This window comes from Molothrus ater, chromosome 4, assembly GCF_012460135.2.
Source record: "Molothrus ater isolate BHLD 08-10-18 breed brown headed cowbird chromosome 4, BPBGC_Mater_1.1, whole genome shotgun sequence".
NCBI classification, from domain to species: domain Eukaryota; kingdom Metazoa; phylum Chordata; class Aves; order Passeriformes; family Icteridae; genus Molothrus; species Molothrus ater.
In genome coordinates this window covers 8,359,614-8,376,691 of record NC_050481.2, presented here as the reverse complement: position 1 = coordinate 8,376,691, position 17,078 = coordinate 8,359,614, and the positions used below count along the sequence as shown (strand labels likewise).

The 17,078-nt window shown below is 42.8% G+C and overlaps 1 protein-coding gene across 1 annotated transcript in view; it reads right to left on the bottom strand.

The window, feature by feature from the left end:
* Positions 1–578: 578 nt before the first annotated feature.
* RNF150 (ring finger protein 150) overlaps positions 579–17,078 on the bottom strand; it is a 108,829-nt gene continuing 92,329 nt past the window's right edge. The window contains 1 exon segment of the mRNA XM_036383027.2: positions 579–7,584. Coding sequence (XP_036238920.1) covers positions 7,466–7,584 — 119 coding nt within the window. The 3' untranslated portion in view covers positions 579–7,465.

Here is a 17,078-nt window from a genome sequence, read left to right as displayed (position 1 = left end):
GGAGTTGGCTCCTTCACGGAGGTCTCTCTGCCTTCTTTTGCATCTACTGGAAAACTTTTCCGTAAGTCTCTTAAATTACATTTAGGCAGGATTTTTACTGTGCCTCAAACCACCAGGAAGCAGCATACCTGTGCGGGATGACACAACAATCCCTGGGCTCTCCTCCTCCCCCTGCTCCCAGGGATGCACAGTGATGTCTGATAAGGCAAGGCAAGAGCAGCTGGATGGCGCCTCTCAACAGTGGTGCAGCTCCCACTGAGGCATGGCTCCTTTTAAAGCAGGCATCTTTTCAAGCTGTGTTAACCCATCTGGGCTCAGGCTGCAGCTCTCCCTTGAGGCAGCAGAAGCACTTCACCTCTCACACAGCTGCTGCTTTCTGTTCAGAAGCAGCTGAAGGGCAGAGGGACCTGAGCAGTAACGAGCGGGAGATGTGTCAGGAAGACCAGGACGTCACTCGGGTCCCTTCCCTCTGCCTCCCACGAATGCCAAAGTGTGCATTGGCTGAGTTCAGGGAGAAACAACCCACAAGTTTCACACATCAGGAAACTCCAGGTTTACACAGGCTGTTAGAAAGTACATACAACACAATAATCAGATTTGTTTTATTAAAAAACCTGCAATAAAATTCCTTGGAATTCACCATCTCAACTTTGAGAGTTGCAATATTTTACTAGTACATAATAACACAGTCTCACATATTTACATTATAATCCTCTATATAACAAAAATAGCCATGTTGGACTACTGATTAACGCTTCCAAGTATTAGCCTCAACATTTCGGTATTTCCCCCAGCTGAGTCACTGTCTATGCTCTTTAGCATTTACAGTATTTAACAAAGCAAAAAAGGACACAAAATAATAAAAAGTATGTGTCTCACGATTTCAGGCAAATCCCTTTAAGATGGTAGTTCTCCGACTCCCACATTTTTCAAGAGAGATAAAGTGCATTGGAGAGGAAGATGTATACGTTACAAAATGTCAGCAAGGAGTTAAAAGTTTATTTGCAAGACTGTACAGAAGGGAAAAAAAAAAGGCAAAAAAAAAAAATCTTCACAAACTGCTACTGCACAGCTTTGGCAGCATGTCACAGGTAGCAGGGAAAGGGAGGGAATGAAAAAGCCAACCACAAGAAAAAGGATGGCCCATGCAAATGCCACAGTATGATTTTGCCATGACCTTTTGCCAGGTGTTTCTCAAACCAGAGCTGCAGCACAGCTGAGCCACAGTGCAGGAGTGTGACAGCCCTGCCTCCCCCAGCTTGCTGAGGCTGCTGGCTCTGCCAGGCAGGGACAGAGAGCCGAAGCCTCCCGGTAAATCTGCTCCTGCTGTCCAGAGCAGGAATGATCGCTTTGGAGAATTTCACTGGGACAGACCATTGTCTCTGAACTTAACCAAGTTATTCTGTTAAGCTGTGCACTGATCCATGTGGTATTTATTTCATTTGGGATTTTAATTCCCTTTATAACACTGGCATTTGCTGGTATGGCTCTGCTGCATGTGAGAAGAGACATGGCTGGAAAAAGCTTTGTAGCCATCACTGAAAACCAGGATACTGCTGCTTTGTTCAGGAACTGCATATAAGTGGGATGCTACTCTTTTTTTTTTTTTTTTTGGTTTGCTTATAAACTACTCTAAATAGAAATAATTCTCTTCTGGAAATGGATGGAATGTATATTTTGACAAGTACAAAACTGTTTTAAATGTTCACTAAATACAAGGAACATCTTGGTATAAAAATAACAGACCCTCCCACCCACTGTCCCCTCTTTACATATCTAATTATAAAATGGTACAGTCATTTCAGGTTTCTAACATGAAACAAGTACTGTGGATGGCATTACATACATACACAAAACATTTAGTTATTTGACATCTGAAATAACTGTATACATTCAGAGCAAACAAGCATCTTGATCTGGCTATTGTGTTTAATGCTACTCAGAACCAAGAACCAAGAAAAACACAAAAAGGGAAAACACTATTACTCCTTTTTTTCCCCCTCTCATTTCTTTTTCCATTCACTACAGAAAGAAGTAACTTCCACCAATTCACAACTAAAATGTTGGAGAGAGACAAGATTCATTTCAGATGGAAAAATCATCCGTTGGCTTTTCATTCAAAATCCACATCTTTCATTTCTTTATTTCTCCCTTTGAAATACAGCTCCTGCTTAGAAGGGTGTTTCCTTGACAAAGAAAAGGGCAGGTGAAGGGGCCAAGTGGGTGTCCAGCCCAGCGGGGTAAGTGGCACAGCAGAGGGGCAGCCCTCACCCTTGCCCTCACTCTCTGTCCCCACCCGCAGCTGCCATCTGCTTCACAAACAAATCCTCCCTCAGCAGCCCATCTGGCATTCCTCATCCTCTGAAGCCATCAATTAGTTCAGCTAACAGCTTGGTAAAATGAAAGCAGTGCTTCTTTTGGACCAATTTCCCCTATTGAAGAAGCCCGTGAAAGCAACACCTCCAGCCTTGTTTTCCCTCAGCCTAAACCTCTCCCCACGGTGTTTCCTGCTCAGGCTCACAGAGCTGATCCACTGCCATCGTGCTGCCTGCCCCAAATCACTCACACAAAACAAATGAGCCCACGTGGGGCTCGGTGCTCACCAGCAGAGCTCCAGTCCCAGGCTCAGCAGAGCCACCAGGAAAGCTTGGCCTTGCCCAGCCTGCTGGAACCCAGGGCCTGCTCTTCACCAGGCCCTGGAGCTGAACTTGGGCGAGCTCCCTGCCCCTCTCCAACCTGCCCCAAGAGATACTGGCAGCACTAAGCACAGCCCAGGAAGCAGCACTGAGCAAGTTTGATCCCGTGATCTCCTTCCCCTGCAACCAAGGCTCACCTCACCCTTGGACAAACGCTTGTGAGACGGGCTGGGAAGGAACAGGCTGGACTTCTCTGCCATTTTAGTCTGGTGAAATGGATGCACCCCAACATCAATGCCCTTCTTGCAATGACTTCCTTGGGATTTGATCCAGAGGTCATTAGTGAAATCCAAGAGACAGCTTATCATATGTGATTTCAATAATTTCTTTTTCCAAATTGCATCTATAAAGCCTTTTTTCTTTGTGCCACAATCTCCCTCAAATAAAAGGCCTAAAAATGACAACTGCTTCTGATTTCACAACAGTACAGTTTCCATACTCACATCAATGCACTTTTAAAGCATACATGCCAATTTAATTCTGTAGAGTACTTAAAGAATGAACTGCAGTGCTATGAGAGTCCTGATCCTGGTTTTGGGGCTCTAAAGCAGTCGGAAAATAAAAAACCCCAAACCCTCAGTAAGTGCCAGATCTGTATCCCCACCAGAATAGGTGAGCTGTGGGGAGGGGATGTACACCTGATGCCTTGCACATCAGCATGCACACATCAGGTCGTTTGTGAGTGCAAAATTCTGCCTATGCATCCTACCTATGGAACAGACCTTTGGGAAGGCAGCTTAGTGTAACCCAAGAAAATCCAAGTACACTCTGAGTGCAGTTTCTGCCTCGCCAGGTTTTGTCCTGCAACCCAGCCTGAGGGATAACGGGCCTCACTAAGGCAAATGTTTCTCCCACCTATCACTTGCTCATGGAAAAGAAAAGTGCTTCAAGATGACAAGACAGGAACTGCTGGGAGAAGCACAGGACCAATTAATGACAAGAGTAGCTTTTCCTGGGAGCCCCACAATCTCCTGGCCCCTGCCCCTGTGCAGGAGATGCCCCCCACCCAGTCATGGTGCCAGCCTGCAGAATCGTGTCCATGAACACTGGCTTGTCAGAGGGCCCTGGAGGATTTTGTTCTTTCCTGGCTGCATGCTGAAGGCTGCTCTCCCTTCTGAACAGCCAGTGCTGCATCCCCAGCAGCTGAGCCCCACCTACTTAATGGCCAGGCTCAGCAGTACCAAGGTGTGCATGGGCACGCAGATGTACAGAATTAAGGCTTTCATACATGTTACAAACACACAGCAGGGAGTCTGAACATCTACAAAGCACCTCAAATTCCCAAGGCAGCTCACAGGTCATATGTGCAAAGGATATTGTCAGTCAGGTCAAGCTTCAGGAAAACATTTCTTTTTGACACAGGGGCTTATGTATGCTCATAGAAGACCTGTTGAAAATAATTGAATTTTAGTGCAAGCCCAAAATTAATTGTGGTTTTTTTTGTAAGAAGGATGGAATAAAACATTTACTTAAGTGCTTAAGTTCAGGGTTCAGTGATGTGTAACTCACCTTTGCCCTTATCATCACTTAAGAGTGCTCAGAGCTGCAGAACACCTGAGGACAGGGATGGAACAACACCTTCCCTAAGTGAAGCTGCAGGTAGGACTGGGAAAACAAAAGCAGAAAGACTCTTCCTGACCCAGATTTGCTAGGACACCTCTTCTAAAAGGCATATCACTAATTGGTGATATGTCAGAATCACCACCATGCCTGGCACCCTGCCTCTGCTCGTGGCACCTGTGGACCCCAAGGGACCAGATCAAACACGGGGTATTTAGGAAAAGTGTGTGCACAGCACAAGACCTCTACAAAGTTCTTCATTAACTCTCAGAAATACATGCAGGGTCTCAATTACCTAATCTGTGATACCTTTTTGAGCACAGCTCCCTTTAATGATTTTCCTGGGCAGAGGACCCAGCTCAGTATCAGCTGGGAGTTTCCCCTCCTGCCTTGCTTTTCCACAGGCTGTGCTTGTTCTGCTGTGCCATGGGTGGTTCTGCTATGGCAACAGCTCATTGGTCAATCTATCCATTGAGATCAACTTAATTCAGTTCATGAAATAAAATGAAGACTTTGTGACAGCTCCTCTGAAACCCAAGCAGTTTGGCCAGGAGTTCTGTGCCTGTGTGCTGAGCTGCAGTGTGCATATGTGACAGGATCACTGACAGCTCGGACATGTTGTTTGTGATGCTCCTGTGACATGCAGCACCCAGGCTCCAGTGCTGCAGAACAAATTGTACCAGTGTGTGGCCTTTCTATAAGGAGCCCTGACTGTATATAACCAGCCTCACTCCTTCCCCCTGCAGTCCTTTGAAATTAATTTCATTCCTGGGTCAAAAGTTGATGTAAGCACCACTTAAATCTGATTTCAGCATTATTTACAGAGCTTAAGTGGAGCTGATGCAGTACCTTGTGCAAACTCTTGTGTGTAGGGATCAATTTCAACATTGATGTGTCAGGCCTTTCCTACAGCAGCAAGGAATAGAGAAGACATAAAAGAATAAGGAAAACAAGATTACAGAACCACAAATATTGTCAAGACTAACCTAGTGTACCCTCTGGAAAAGTCTGTAACTTTCTTTTTTTAATCAAGATTTCCAGCTGCCTCTATCTCTTTAATTGAAAAAAAGATTTTCATTCCAATGGCTTCTAAAGATGTAACAGCACACTTAGGGGTCATTTTCATAGAATCACAGAATGGCTTGGGTTGGAAAGGACCTTAAAGACCATCTAGTTCCAAACCCTCTGCCATGGCCAGGGATATCTTTGCCTAGACCAAGCGGCTCAGAGCTCCATCCAACCTGGCCTTGAACACTTTCAGGGTTGGGGCATCCACAGCTTCTCTGGGCAACTCCTTCCAGTGCCTCACCACCCTCACAGTAATAATTTATTTCTAAAATCTAATCTAAATCTGCCCTCTTTCAGTTTAAAACCTTTACCTCAAGATTACCCTGAAATTTAGGGACTAAGAACTTAAAGCAGAATTAAACTAAATGCTTAATTAGTTCTAAATGGACAGAAGAGCATGGAGAATATTTTTTCCTTCTTTCTGTACTGAAGAAGTCAGCCAAAATTTTAGGGATTAACACATTTGTTCCTGAATAACATCTGACAAACATAAATTTTGGCTGGAAGCTGGTTTTCACACTTAACAAGTAAATCCACAAGGAGGTTAAATGCAGTGAGCCCCAACAGTTGCATTTTGAGATGCCATCATGACACTGCCAAGTCAAAATGTTTGACCTCTGCACGAAATTTCAACGTAAGATGAATTGTTGATTCTGTGGACTGACTCAGGAGGCAGTAATGTGATTCAAATCATCTGACTCTCAGCAGAAATTATGTATTCTTGTGTAACAGTAAGCTTCTTCACAGTCCAGTATTTAGACTGAAAAACCAAATCACACACTGAACAATTAACAGTGAGCTCTTACCTGGAAAGCAGAGCTCAGGAAGAAATAAATTTTTATGTCAGGTCGTTATTATTTAGGTGTTTTGATTTATATTAGTTCTTTTATTTTCAAATTCCCTCCCCGATATATTTTGGTGTGTGTATCTGTATACAAATTGCAAATATTCCATTATGCTTCTGAAAACATTGACAGGGACTCTGGAGGGCAACAAACCACCTGAACTCTTGTTAGGTAAGAAGCAGACAAAAACTGCTGTCAAAATGTAAGAAATGAAACACACTAAGTAAAAAGACCCCAAGCAAACCAGGAATTAAACATTTCAAATGGCTGCCTCTTGCTCCCTTAGCAATTTCTGACACTGACAGCAGCATCTTTGTAAGAACACTGTCACCTGCTTAATGCAGAACTGTTAATAAGCAGCCTCTGGAAACCTCTCAGGTGCTCCTTTAGCGCAGTAATCTGGTTTTGGTCTGTAAAATTAAGAAGGGATGTTATGCTAGATCTTTTTTTCCAGCTACTGAATTGTCACTTGGAGGAAGGACACAAATGTACTGACAGCCATGAACAGCATAAAATACAGGACAGAACTATGTGGATGGAGTGATGCTTCAAGCTCTTCTTTCTCTCCCTCACACTGTACAATACCTGTCTAGAACAGAACTTTAAGAGACAAACTAATGCCATTTTAACCCAAATTTCTGCTAATTCAGAGCTCTCTTACAAATAAAAGCCCTCAGAATACACCATTTCCAAGCCTGCCACTTAATGAAGGCAGGTGTTACATAATGCAATGCAGGGGCTGGTGCATGATCCTTCTGAAGCCAGCCACAGGTAATGCATGCAGAAACAACAGGGCAATAGTAAATCCTGGTCAGATCATGAAGTGACCAATGAACGGGAATTCAGGTTTCTGGACTGAACTCTTGAAAAAGCTGGGGTCAGTCAATAGAAACAGATTGTCCATCCATAACAAACTATAAACAAACAAACAAAATAAACATATGCCTTTTCAAAAAAACACAACAAAAATCTGATTGAACAAGTGTAAAAAAACACTCAAGCTGTCATTTCAGTTGCATGTTCATGAGCCCCTGGAGAGTTCCATGACTGCTCTCAAGCACGTGGGTGAACTGGAAGTGTCCATCTCCCATGTGAGCCAAACAGAGGTGCGCAGATGATGAAACCGCATCCAGGCAGACACAATGGTTGCTATTGCTTTTCACGACCATCTCAGCATGGAGTGCGCAGGAGTGACAGTGCTCTGGAGGCATATGCATGACTGGTCCAAGTCCTGGAAAGCTGACTCGGTCCCTACCTGTGAGCCTGCCCTGTGGTTTAGTGCTGGAGCTCTGCTTCTCAAGATTTCACCTCTTCGCAGTCTTGATCAGTGGAAAGCTCCACGTCGGAGAGTCCAACCTCCATTGCCATAATCAGTGAAATATCCGAATCACTGCTGACTGCTGGCTCCTGGTCATCTGTGAGGGTAGAAAAGAACAGGAAAAGGTCATGTCTTTCTGTTAATGTGTTGCTAAGTTTTAGTTCTGCAGGAGGAATCCAGAGGTCTCTCCGCCACTGAGATTGATTAGATTACAAACTTTGCTCTTATTTATTATCTGTCTACAACACTTCCAAAATATCCCAAAATTCAAGACATCCATAGTGAAAAGCATGATGAAAAGGAGGCTGGATGGGTAACATTTTCTTCTCTTAATCCTCCCAGGGCTTTTTATCCAGGTCCTTCATGAACTTCCTCCCATCATGTGACAATTTCCCTCCCTGTCCCCTTTCACTTTCTCAACCTGGCATCACCCTACTCTCCCCCAAAGATAGCAAGCTAATGACAAAGCCACAGGCACCTGGTGGAGCAACTGAATCATCAGGAAAACATTTCCAAGAGGAAAAAATCTGCCCAAACCCCCAATAAGCGATAGAATCTCAGAGGACATTTTTAAGAGGGCACTACTCTAATGTAGGAACAGTGGCATTGGACAAGGACAAAACAAATCCAGGACTTTGGACCAGGCTACCTGCTCTCTCAAGTGGCTTCTTTCATCCTTTTCTAGTCTCTTTATGTTCACTCTTTGCTCTGATTTGAAGATACCTTGCAGGTTCTTGATCCAGGCCAAAGGGATCTACCTTAATGACCCCAAATACTCTAACAGTTGTATTGTTGACTTCTGCCAAACTGCAAATCACATTGCTGGAAGAGCAACTCGTTTTTGTTTTGATCCCACAGCACTTACCATGTGTATATTTAGCAGCAAATAAAGCCAACAGATTTTAAACTACTAAAAGCTAATTTTCTTCCAAGAACAAGCAGGAGAAGCAAAGCACACTAGGGAGATTTTCAAAGGCACAAAACCCTCATAGGTGGCTGAGCCCCTGAGACAAAAATTTGACGGTTTATATTTTCAAGTGGTTTAATTACAGATATGGTATTTATACTGTAACAATACAATGTACTTAAATCTCTGGCAGTTTTCCCTGTACATATTTTATTTTTTAGACAATAGAAGCAGAGCCTGATTGATGCTAAAAAATCTAGAAACTGAATATCTAAGAATTAATAAGTAAGAAACATGACAAAGGAGCCAGGAAAATAATAACTCCTCACAGCTTAATTATTCACTTGAAGCTAAGTGAGCACAGTTAATCACCTCTCAAGAGCAGCATGATTTTTAAAAATTTTAGATTTTAAACCCCCCACATGTGTTTGCTTGTGCTGGGATTAGTCCTCATGTTCTGCAGAGAAAGCTTGAATGGGGTCTGCATTATTCCAACTGAGAGTCAGCGTTCTCCTTCGCAACTCTGCCCAGTTTTCACCCTGGATTGCTTTTATGCTTTCTTGATTGCAAGATAAATAATTAACGCACACAACATGTTTATATCTCTATTTTTTTTTTTGTTCTTTCAATATGACATTAGTAAACATTTCAAGGCATTGCTTCTGACTATAAATGTTTCCACCAGAGGTGGAGGAAGTATGTACAAGCTGAATGATACATCCTGCAGATTTAGTGGTCTTAAATGACATTGAACCTTCAGGTGAGCTGCTAGGTCCTAGAGTACATCACAGCATCTCATACACCTCCAACAGCAAAAGCACCATCTCGAGTGGTAGCAGCTCCCTGAGTCACAAGAGTGTGGTTTCAGACCACTGGATTATTTATCATTCCTCTATAATAATTAGGATTCTCAAAAACAATCAAAATTATGCTTAAGAGCAAGTTTATATTTTCAAGACAGAGCTCCTGAGGTTTAGCCATGCTGAACAGCCACTTGGAGCACTCTTGAGAGACAAGGTGTTTTCCAGCTGAGCTAGCTGTGCAGAAGAAAAGGACTGGCTGAATAGTGACAGCCAGATGCATGCTGAAGAGGCAGGCAGAGCTGCCAACACCAAATGTCAGAGCATCCAACAAGCAGTATTTAATAATGCTGAAATGTTGTTTCAAGAATTGCTGTTTCTTCCAGGGTTGCACAGCAAAAAAAATAAAAAATCTCAAGTTCAAGAGTTCAAGACAGGCAAATAGAACAGGACCAGATTTGCAGCTCACATACCTCCTATCTGATGGAGGTACAGCAGCACACACTCTCCAAGCCAGTAAACTCAAGTTTTACTTCACAAATTCTATACAATTATTCAAATTCTTGGATCTTAGTCTTTGCAGTGTGGGCTTTTGTAGTCTCCTTTGGAACTGAAGTGCAGGTTGGCAGGAACAAGGAATGAACCTAAAAATGCCTAAGCCTGTGCTCTGGCATTGATTTTCCAGCACTGTGATAGTGCCTAGAAACAGAAGCACTGCACCTTCCTTGCTTGCTACCAGTGTGGCAGTTCAAAATCCTAAAGCTACAGCTTTGGCAGAGTGGGGAGAACGCCTTGGCTATCACCATTCTTACACCTTCTTCCCTTTCAGGGGAGCACTGCCATTTCTTTGGAAGCTGCAGTGCACGACATGAGGAAATCAATGCATGCCTCAGCATTACCTGCTGTCTGTGTAAACAGGAGTCCTGCTACGACCCCAGCACACACAGGATGAAACCCTGGGAGGCTGCACAAGTTACACAGACACGGATCAGCTGTGGGTAACGCCGGCTGCAAGGTCTGCATTGCAAACTGCCTCACCGTGGCTCCCCCACACGACACAGGCTTGCCAGACTGTGCCGCTTTGTTTGGTTGGTTTTTGTTGGCTGGCTGCTCAGTAACACAAGCCAGCACAGTCACTGTTATTTGTTAAAGGTAAGCAAACCTCAACTACATTGCAAGTGCCAGGAGCTTAGCCTGCGTTTTGCATCCCTGCCTTTCAGATCCTATTTACAATGACAAAGCTTACACAATCACACAGCTTCTACAGGAGATGCCTGGCTCACTGTTAACAACCTTTATGGCCCTTGAGCAAGTTTTTTTTGTAATTTGCTGTTTTTCTTAAAGCCCTGAAATCAGATGAGGATCTCAACTTTCGGTGAAGATCTCAGCTTTCACTTAAAAATAAATGAAGCTTAAGAGGCAAGAAGGAAACTAAGTGTTTTAAAAATTAAATCTCCATTTTCTAGACCGATTTTATATGCTGGAATATCTGACTCGTAATTTGAGATACTTGAAATTGGCAACCCTGTCTAACCACACACACTATAATGCTTCCACTGTGCTTTACAGCACTTCTTGCCACGGGCAGAAAGCCTTTTGCTTAATGAAGCAAAAGGCACATCTCAAGCTGCTTTCCAGCCAGAGTGTTAGTGCCTACAGCAGGGAACTGTAGACCTCCCTGCCACATTCCTCTCATGTCAGAGAAACATAATACACCACAGCATGCTGCCTGTCCAGACTTTTTTCCACTCACTTGTATTTCCTGACACACATTTGTTTGAGAAGTGAAATGAACCAAACTCCTTCTCTAGCCAATATTATTTTAGACCAATTACAGCAGCATGGGAAGAAGATGAAGAAGATCACCACGTAGATTTGGAAGTGGCCTACACAAAGGTGGTATAGCTCTTGCTTCTTGAGAAGTGCATCAAGAGATGCTTACATATGAATATTAGTGCAATCAAACAAAGATGAAAATAGCTAATTACTCTGCTGTGCTGAAAACAAGATTGCACACTAGTAACATTTATCTACTGCTGCTGCTATTCATAACCATTGGTCTAAGTCTGGAGCTGTTGTACACTAATAAATATTCCAAAAGAACGAGGTCAGACAATGGGTTTCTAAGAATTTGATACTGCTTCAAGAGGCTTGGGAGGGAGCTAAGCATTGAACAGTGAGTGAAAAGTGCATTTACAAACCCCTTCCTCTGCCAAGCGCACAGGCATGGGCACCAGCTGAGATGGGCAATGACCCACTCAAGGGTGAGAAACAATCTGAGGAAACTCTGCTGGACTTTGCACTCATGGAGGCCTCACTCCTGCTCACCACCGTGCTCCTCCCGAGGAGACCACATCCCATACTGTCCTTTGATGTCCCTGGGACACAGACACTGCCATGGGGCTCTCCTAAAACTGTTCCATATTGCCCCAAAAGCTGAGTTTTCCCCCAGGCTCACTGAGATGTAAAAGCTGTAAAAGCCCATAACTGGGCTCAAATGCCAATAAGCAATTTGCATCCAGGAAATCAGCAGAAAAATGAGACCACACTAAAATGTTAACAACAAAAAGTTCTTGGCATTAAATATATATAAGGTTTGTCTAAGGTGGCACTTCTTTCCTTCTCCAGACTTTTGGGTAGCTCTCAGCTATAACACCTCTTGACAGTAAGCAGAGAAGTACTACTACTCATTTCACATCCTCATTGTAGTGAAATATACCTTATTTCAGAACTCTTCAGTTTGTGAAGACAGATTTAAACATAACCATGAAATCCCTGGTGTCAGTTATGCTCCCAGATCTAGACAAGCATCTAAAACGCATGGAATACCATGAACCTTATTTCAGTCTAGGGCTCACTCCTGAAGAAAACATACAGATGTGTCTAGAAGGATTTTGCTTCATAAGAAACCAGCAATGTGGCCATCTCCTAGAGCTTTGAGGACCTGATCAGAAAATATATCCAGAGTATTAGAGGCATTGATATGGGATCTTTATCAAAACACATTCTGCTCAGCTCGAAGCCACCGAAGAAGGCCAATGCAGGCAGTACTATTCAGATTTTGTTTCCAGTATAAGAACAACCAGGATACAATTAATCATTACATTTGATTTATGAGAGAGACATGTCTAGAGTCCTCTATTTTTCTTTGTCTGTCTAAGAAAGTACTCTACCATTACAGAGTTTATTGTTACCTCCTACTGTGGCCTTGCCATTGCATCACTTGGCTGTTTCTAGTCTAAAAGGAAGAGCATCTTATGAAATCATTACCTCAAATGGCAACTATTTCACAACAATACAAATTCAATTCATCACTAAGATCCCTTCTTTTAAAATTACTACCGATTGTTAAAATTATTCTCAAGTTAATCATCTCACAGTTCTCCTTGGATCATTTTGTAAGTCTCAAATTCCTACCGCATCATCTTGAGAATTGTAACACTTTAGAATGGGCCATAACTGCACTAATATAACATTAAATAAAACACATGTTTAAAAATGCCTATAAAATCCCTAATGCAAGAGAAACAGTGGGGATATGTTTGAGGAGAAAGGGTTATAAAACCCCTTGCTACTAATGCAGTCCTTCTGTACACAGAGGCTAATAAAACGGATGAAGAAGTTTGGCTGGCTACGACTGAGAACAGAGCACTGGGGAAATATTTTATTGCTCTTCCCTAGAATCAGAGGGAGATTTATCTGAGCAGCAAGGGGAACAAGGACTTCTGTGCTAACTGCTTTTGGAAGGAAAGGTTAGAGTCGTTTTTGTAAATAACAAGCCAGAGCTCTGTGTATGTACCAATGGCAACAGAGCTTCTCCAGGAGGTAAAGCAGATGATGTTTGAAACATTTTGCAAGGAGTACCCAGACACCAGCACACAGGGAAAGAACCACATGCCATGACCTGGCAAGATTAATTCAAGAGGACACTTCAAAAATATGTTTACCTGCACCAAACCCCTGATTGAGAGATGTGACAGATGGGTCTAGATATGACATAAAACACTGGAGGCTTTCCCAAAGTCAACTTGTTTTTTTGTGGTTTTTTTTTTTCCCTAAGTACTGAATAAAAGAGCAACAAAATTTCTTCCCTTAAGCTTTTTCTAGGGTATGTGGTTTGGGAGAATATACAGCATCTCTTAATGAAAAACAGCCAAACGCAAGGTTCCTTGTCTTTAAACATTCTGCAGTATGAAGGGCTACCATCATCATCATCTGGAAATCACACACCACTATCTCAAGCCAAGCATCAAAATTGAAAATTGATTAGTGACATAACTAATTTTCTGAAACCTAAGTTTGGAGCATGTTGTACTTAAGCAATAAACTTTACACCAGTTACCTGAGAAGACATTCTGGGCTTTGGCAAGACCAATAAACTCATTTTCAGAGAGAGTGCAGAAAGTATCAGCACCCAAATGCTTTCTCCAACAGAAAGTAAGAAAAAATTGTCCAAATAAAGCTGAATAACACAGAGAGCAGACAGTAAGCACATATGCAAAAGACTGAGCAAAGAAAGGGGCAGAACACATACCAGATGTTATTGTATGGAAGTAGTTGGGCCCAACTGGCTAGAAAAGTAAAACTTAGTTTTTTCCCATTGTATATATATGTACATCTATCTTTAATGAGCATACACTAAATCTTTGGGATTTTACCCAGGAATCCGAACACTCAGCCTTTGAAATTCACAGCACATATTAACATTATTTTAGTAGTCAACACTTTGGAAATCAGTCTCCTCTCTGTGAGAGACTAGTTGACATTTGGGAACTTTTGATCAGCTGCCAATCCTCTCTGTGATCCAGCAAACATGCCTCTGCCTGGTATGACCCAAGAAAATAGAATATTTTTGCTTTCAGTTTAATTTCCTCTTTGTTCTTACTCTTAATGGGTCATGCTCATCATGTTCCTGGGACCAGCAGGGAGACTCCTTCTGTGGCCCACATACTGCAACATCATTTTCTTTTTACATGACTAAACTTTTTCCCACTGGAAACTCAGACAAAATTTGGTCACAAAGACTAGCAGAACAGTCAATGGGGCCATGATACTGTCTCTTGCCCTTTATGCTCTTGGATCAGCTCATCCCCACATTCAAGGTCCTTCACAGTTTACCTGCACATCTGGTCTTCAGGCAATCATAAAGAGACCTGGGTTGGAAGGAACCCTAAAGATCATCTAGCTCCAACCCCATGTCACAGACAGAGATACCACCTATTAGATTTTATTCACTACAAAGTGTTTTGTTCCATCTGTGACCCCACATCTCAGTCCCACACTCTCGTCTTGTTTCACCGACAGACAAGAGCCACTCTACCTCCTTGACAACAGGACATCCAGCCTCTAAAACCTTGGCAAAGCTGCTTTTCCTTTCTCCTTCCAGGCCTTCCTACTGCCTCGAAGGAGAGAGCGACCGTGGGATGCTGCTGCACACCGTCCTTTACTGCTCACTAGTGGCCATCCTCAGTGCCCAAACGCTGCCCCGGGTGCACCTCTGTTCTTCTGATGCCCCAGGAAGTTCCATAAGTAAATGTGCAGTTATTTCATTCAAAGTACCAACTGATGCAAATTATTATCATTTAGAACATGCAAGATCATTCATGTCCTTGATTGAAAATCAGAAAATGACATCTCCCATAACAGGGGAAAAGATTAAAAACCCACTGAAGCACGGGGCTGCAAGTACACGGCAGTTGTGATTTTCAGGTACCTGAACTGCCTTTGGTAATGTATTGCTGCATTCAACACCTGCAAGCTGTCCCTGCAGTGGCCATGCTGTTATACATCTAAAACATCAGGTGTGCTAAGGGAACTATTCACTTGGTTTTCTCAGCTGCTGAATGACCAGCACTCCTTGGTGTTACTGCAGAACAATGAGCACAAAGGGACAAAGGTACAGAAAAACCACACTGTGTCATGTTAATGGTGTCTAAGGGGTCTTGTGAGCATTATCCCAGCAGCCAGGGTGAAACATGTGGAGTGACAAACACCCTGTGAGCAGCGAGCAAACACCTTTACTCACACTGCCAGCCATTCACAACTCTGAAGGGACAGCAGGGTGAGGCAAAAGCCAACCCTAAATGCTGCATGTGCTAGTGTGTGTGGTACAACACATAGCTTATGGGCAGGCTGGCACAATAAAGAGACTTTTACATCCAAGCAGTATAATCCCATAGTTTCATCCTGTGGATCTTAGCTTCCATGGGCTCCCACCAGCTCACACACATGGACTTGAGGAAATGGAACATTTCCAGCCTCCTGCCACACATTCACAGGACTGTCAGGTACCTGTCCCCAAAAACCTGGAAGACACTGGGCCAAAGGACACTGCTTAGGCTAAAGATGAATTCTTTCAAGTCCATAAAAACAGAGAATACTTGACAGAAACAGCACAACTCAGAGAAAACATAATTTTTAACTTTACAAGACTGTCGAACCCGATTTGATTTGGACATCTAAGCTACATATTTTGTCACAGGACATAGCTCACCTACTTACTGTAGCTCAAGAGACAAAGATTGAGTTTAGTGCAATTCAGCTGTAGACAAATTTGTAACAACAGAAAAAAAACCCCAAAATCATGGAGCCCCCACCAATTTCTCAATGAGTCTGTAAAAAAATCCCAGTTTAAAAGCAAAGAACATGCTTTTCAGACTCTCAAACTCCCTCAGGTTGTAGATGTAATGTCTTTGATGGTGTGGCACCAGCAGTAGTACCACATTCTGCAGACAGGGCTGATGCATATATTGAAACAAAGTAAGAACCTGAACAGATCACTACAGATATACCCTACAGCTTCACTATTTCTTCTCTTCCAGGATGGGCACATAGGCAAACAGATTATAGAATGATCAATTACATAAGAACATCCATTTTTCCATACAGAAGAAGCAATTTCTGCTGTTTAGATGTCTGTTAGCAGTGAAGGAAAACAACGTGACAAGCTGAAGTGTCACCTCTTAATTGTATGAGAATTGCAGTAGTTTTAAAAATAAATTCTAGGTGCTTTCAGAGCATTCTACCATTTAAATCTTCTCCCTGTGGGTTTCCACAGTACCCATACTCTTCCTCTTTCGAAGTTCCTAATTAAAAATTCTGCAAGGAACCTTTCTTTAACATCCACTTTCACAGAAGCCTTACAGAAGCAAGTTTTAATCCTAATTGAAAACAGTGCACACTTAATTTATAGGGCCCCCTTTTCAGATACCCCCCTGGTAGGTTCTTGTATCTGGTCCTCCCTCATAAACACACAGAGAAAGGACAGCTCTGGCCTTTACTGACCACTGACAACACTTATGATGAGGTACTACCGACTTCTGGAGCTTTCAGAAACGTTTCATTCAAACTAATTGACCTCAAACACTTCACTATTCTCAGACTTTTTTCCTCTGGAGCCTTATGTGATGATGCTTTAAAACAACAGCAGGAAAAAGGGCAGACAAGCGTAGGAAGCAGTTCAGTGTAACAGTACCTGGAACACAGGGAGCATTACTGTAAGAGACCTGCTCTGGAAGGGATGTCTTGGGTAGCTGAGTCTGCTCTCCACAATTGTAATGGCAGCATGACACAACCCCTTCCAGATTTGCTAGCAATTAACATCATTCACTGCACCAGCTCCCCAGCCACTTCATTCATCTTTGTGCCAGTGCAGAACTGCAGATGGGTGGCAGCTAAAAGCCATAATACCCAGTTTTCAAAAGAGACCTTCATGCAACACCAAACCACAGAGATTTAAATTTTTTTTTCAACATCCTGCAGTGACAGATGAGTTCAGCTGCTAACTCTCCTTTCCTTAAAAGCCTATCACAAGCCTAGCAAACCCTGCAACACATTTTATATTCCAGTGTAATCATGCAGCTTTTGAACAGCTTTATCCCAGAT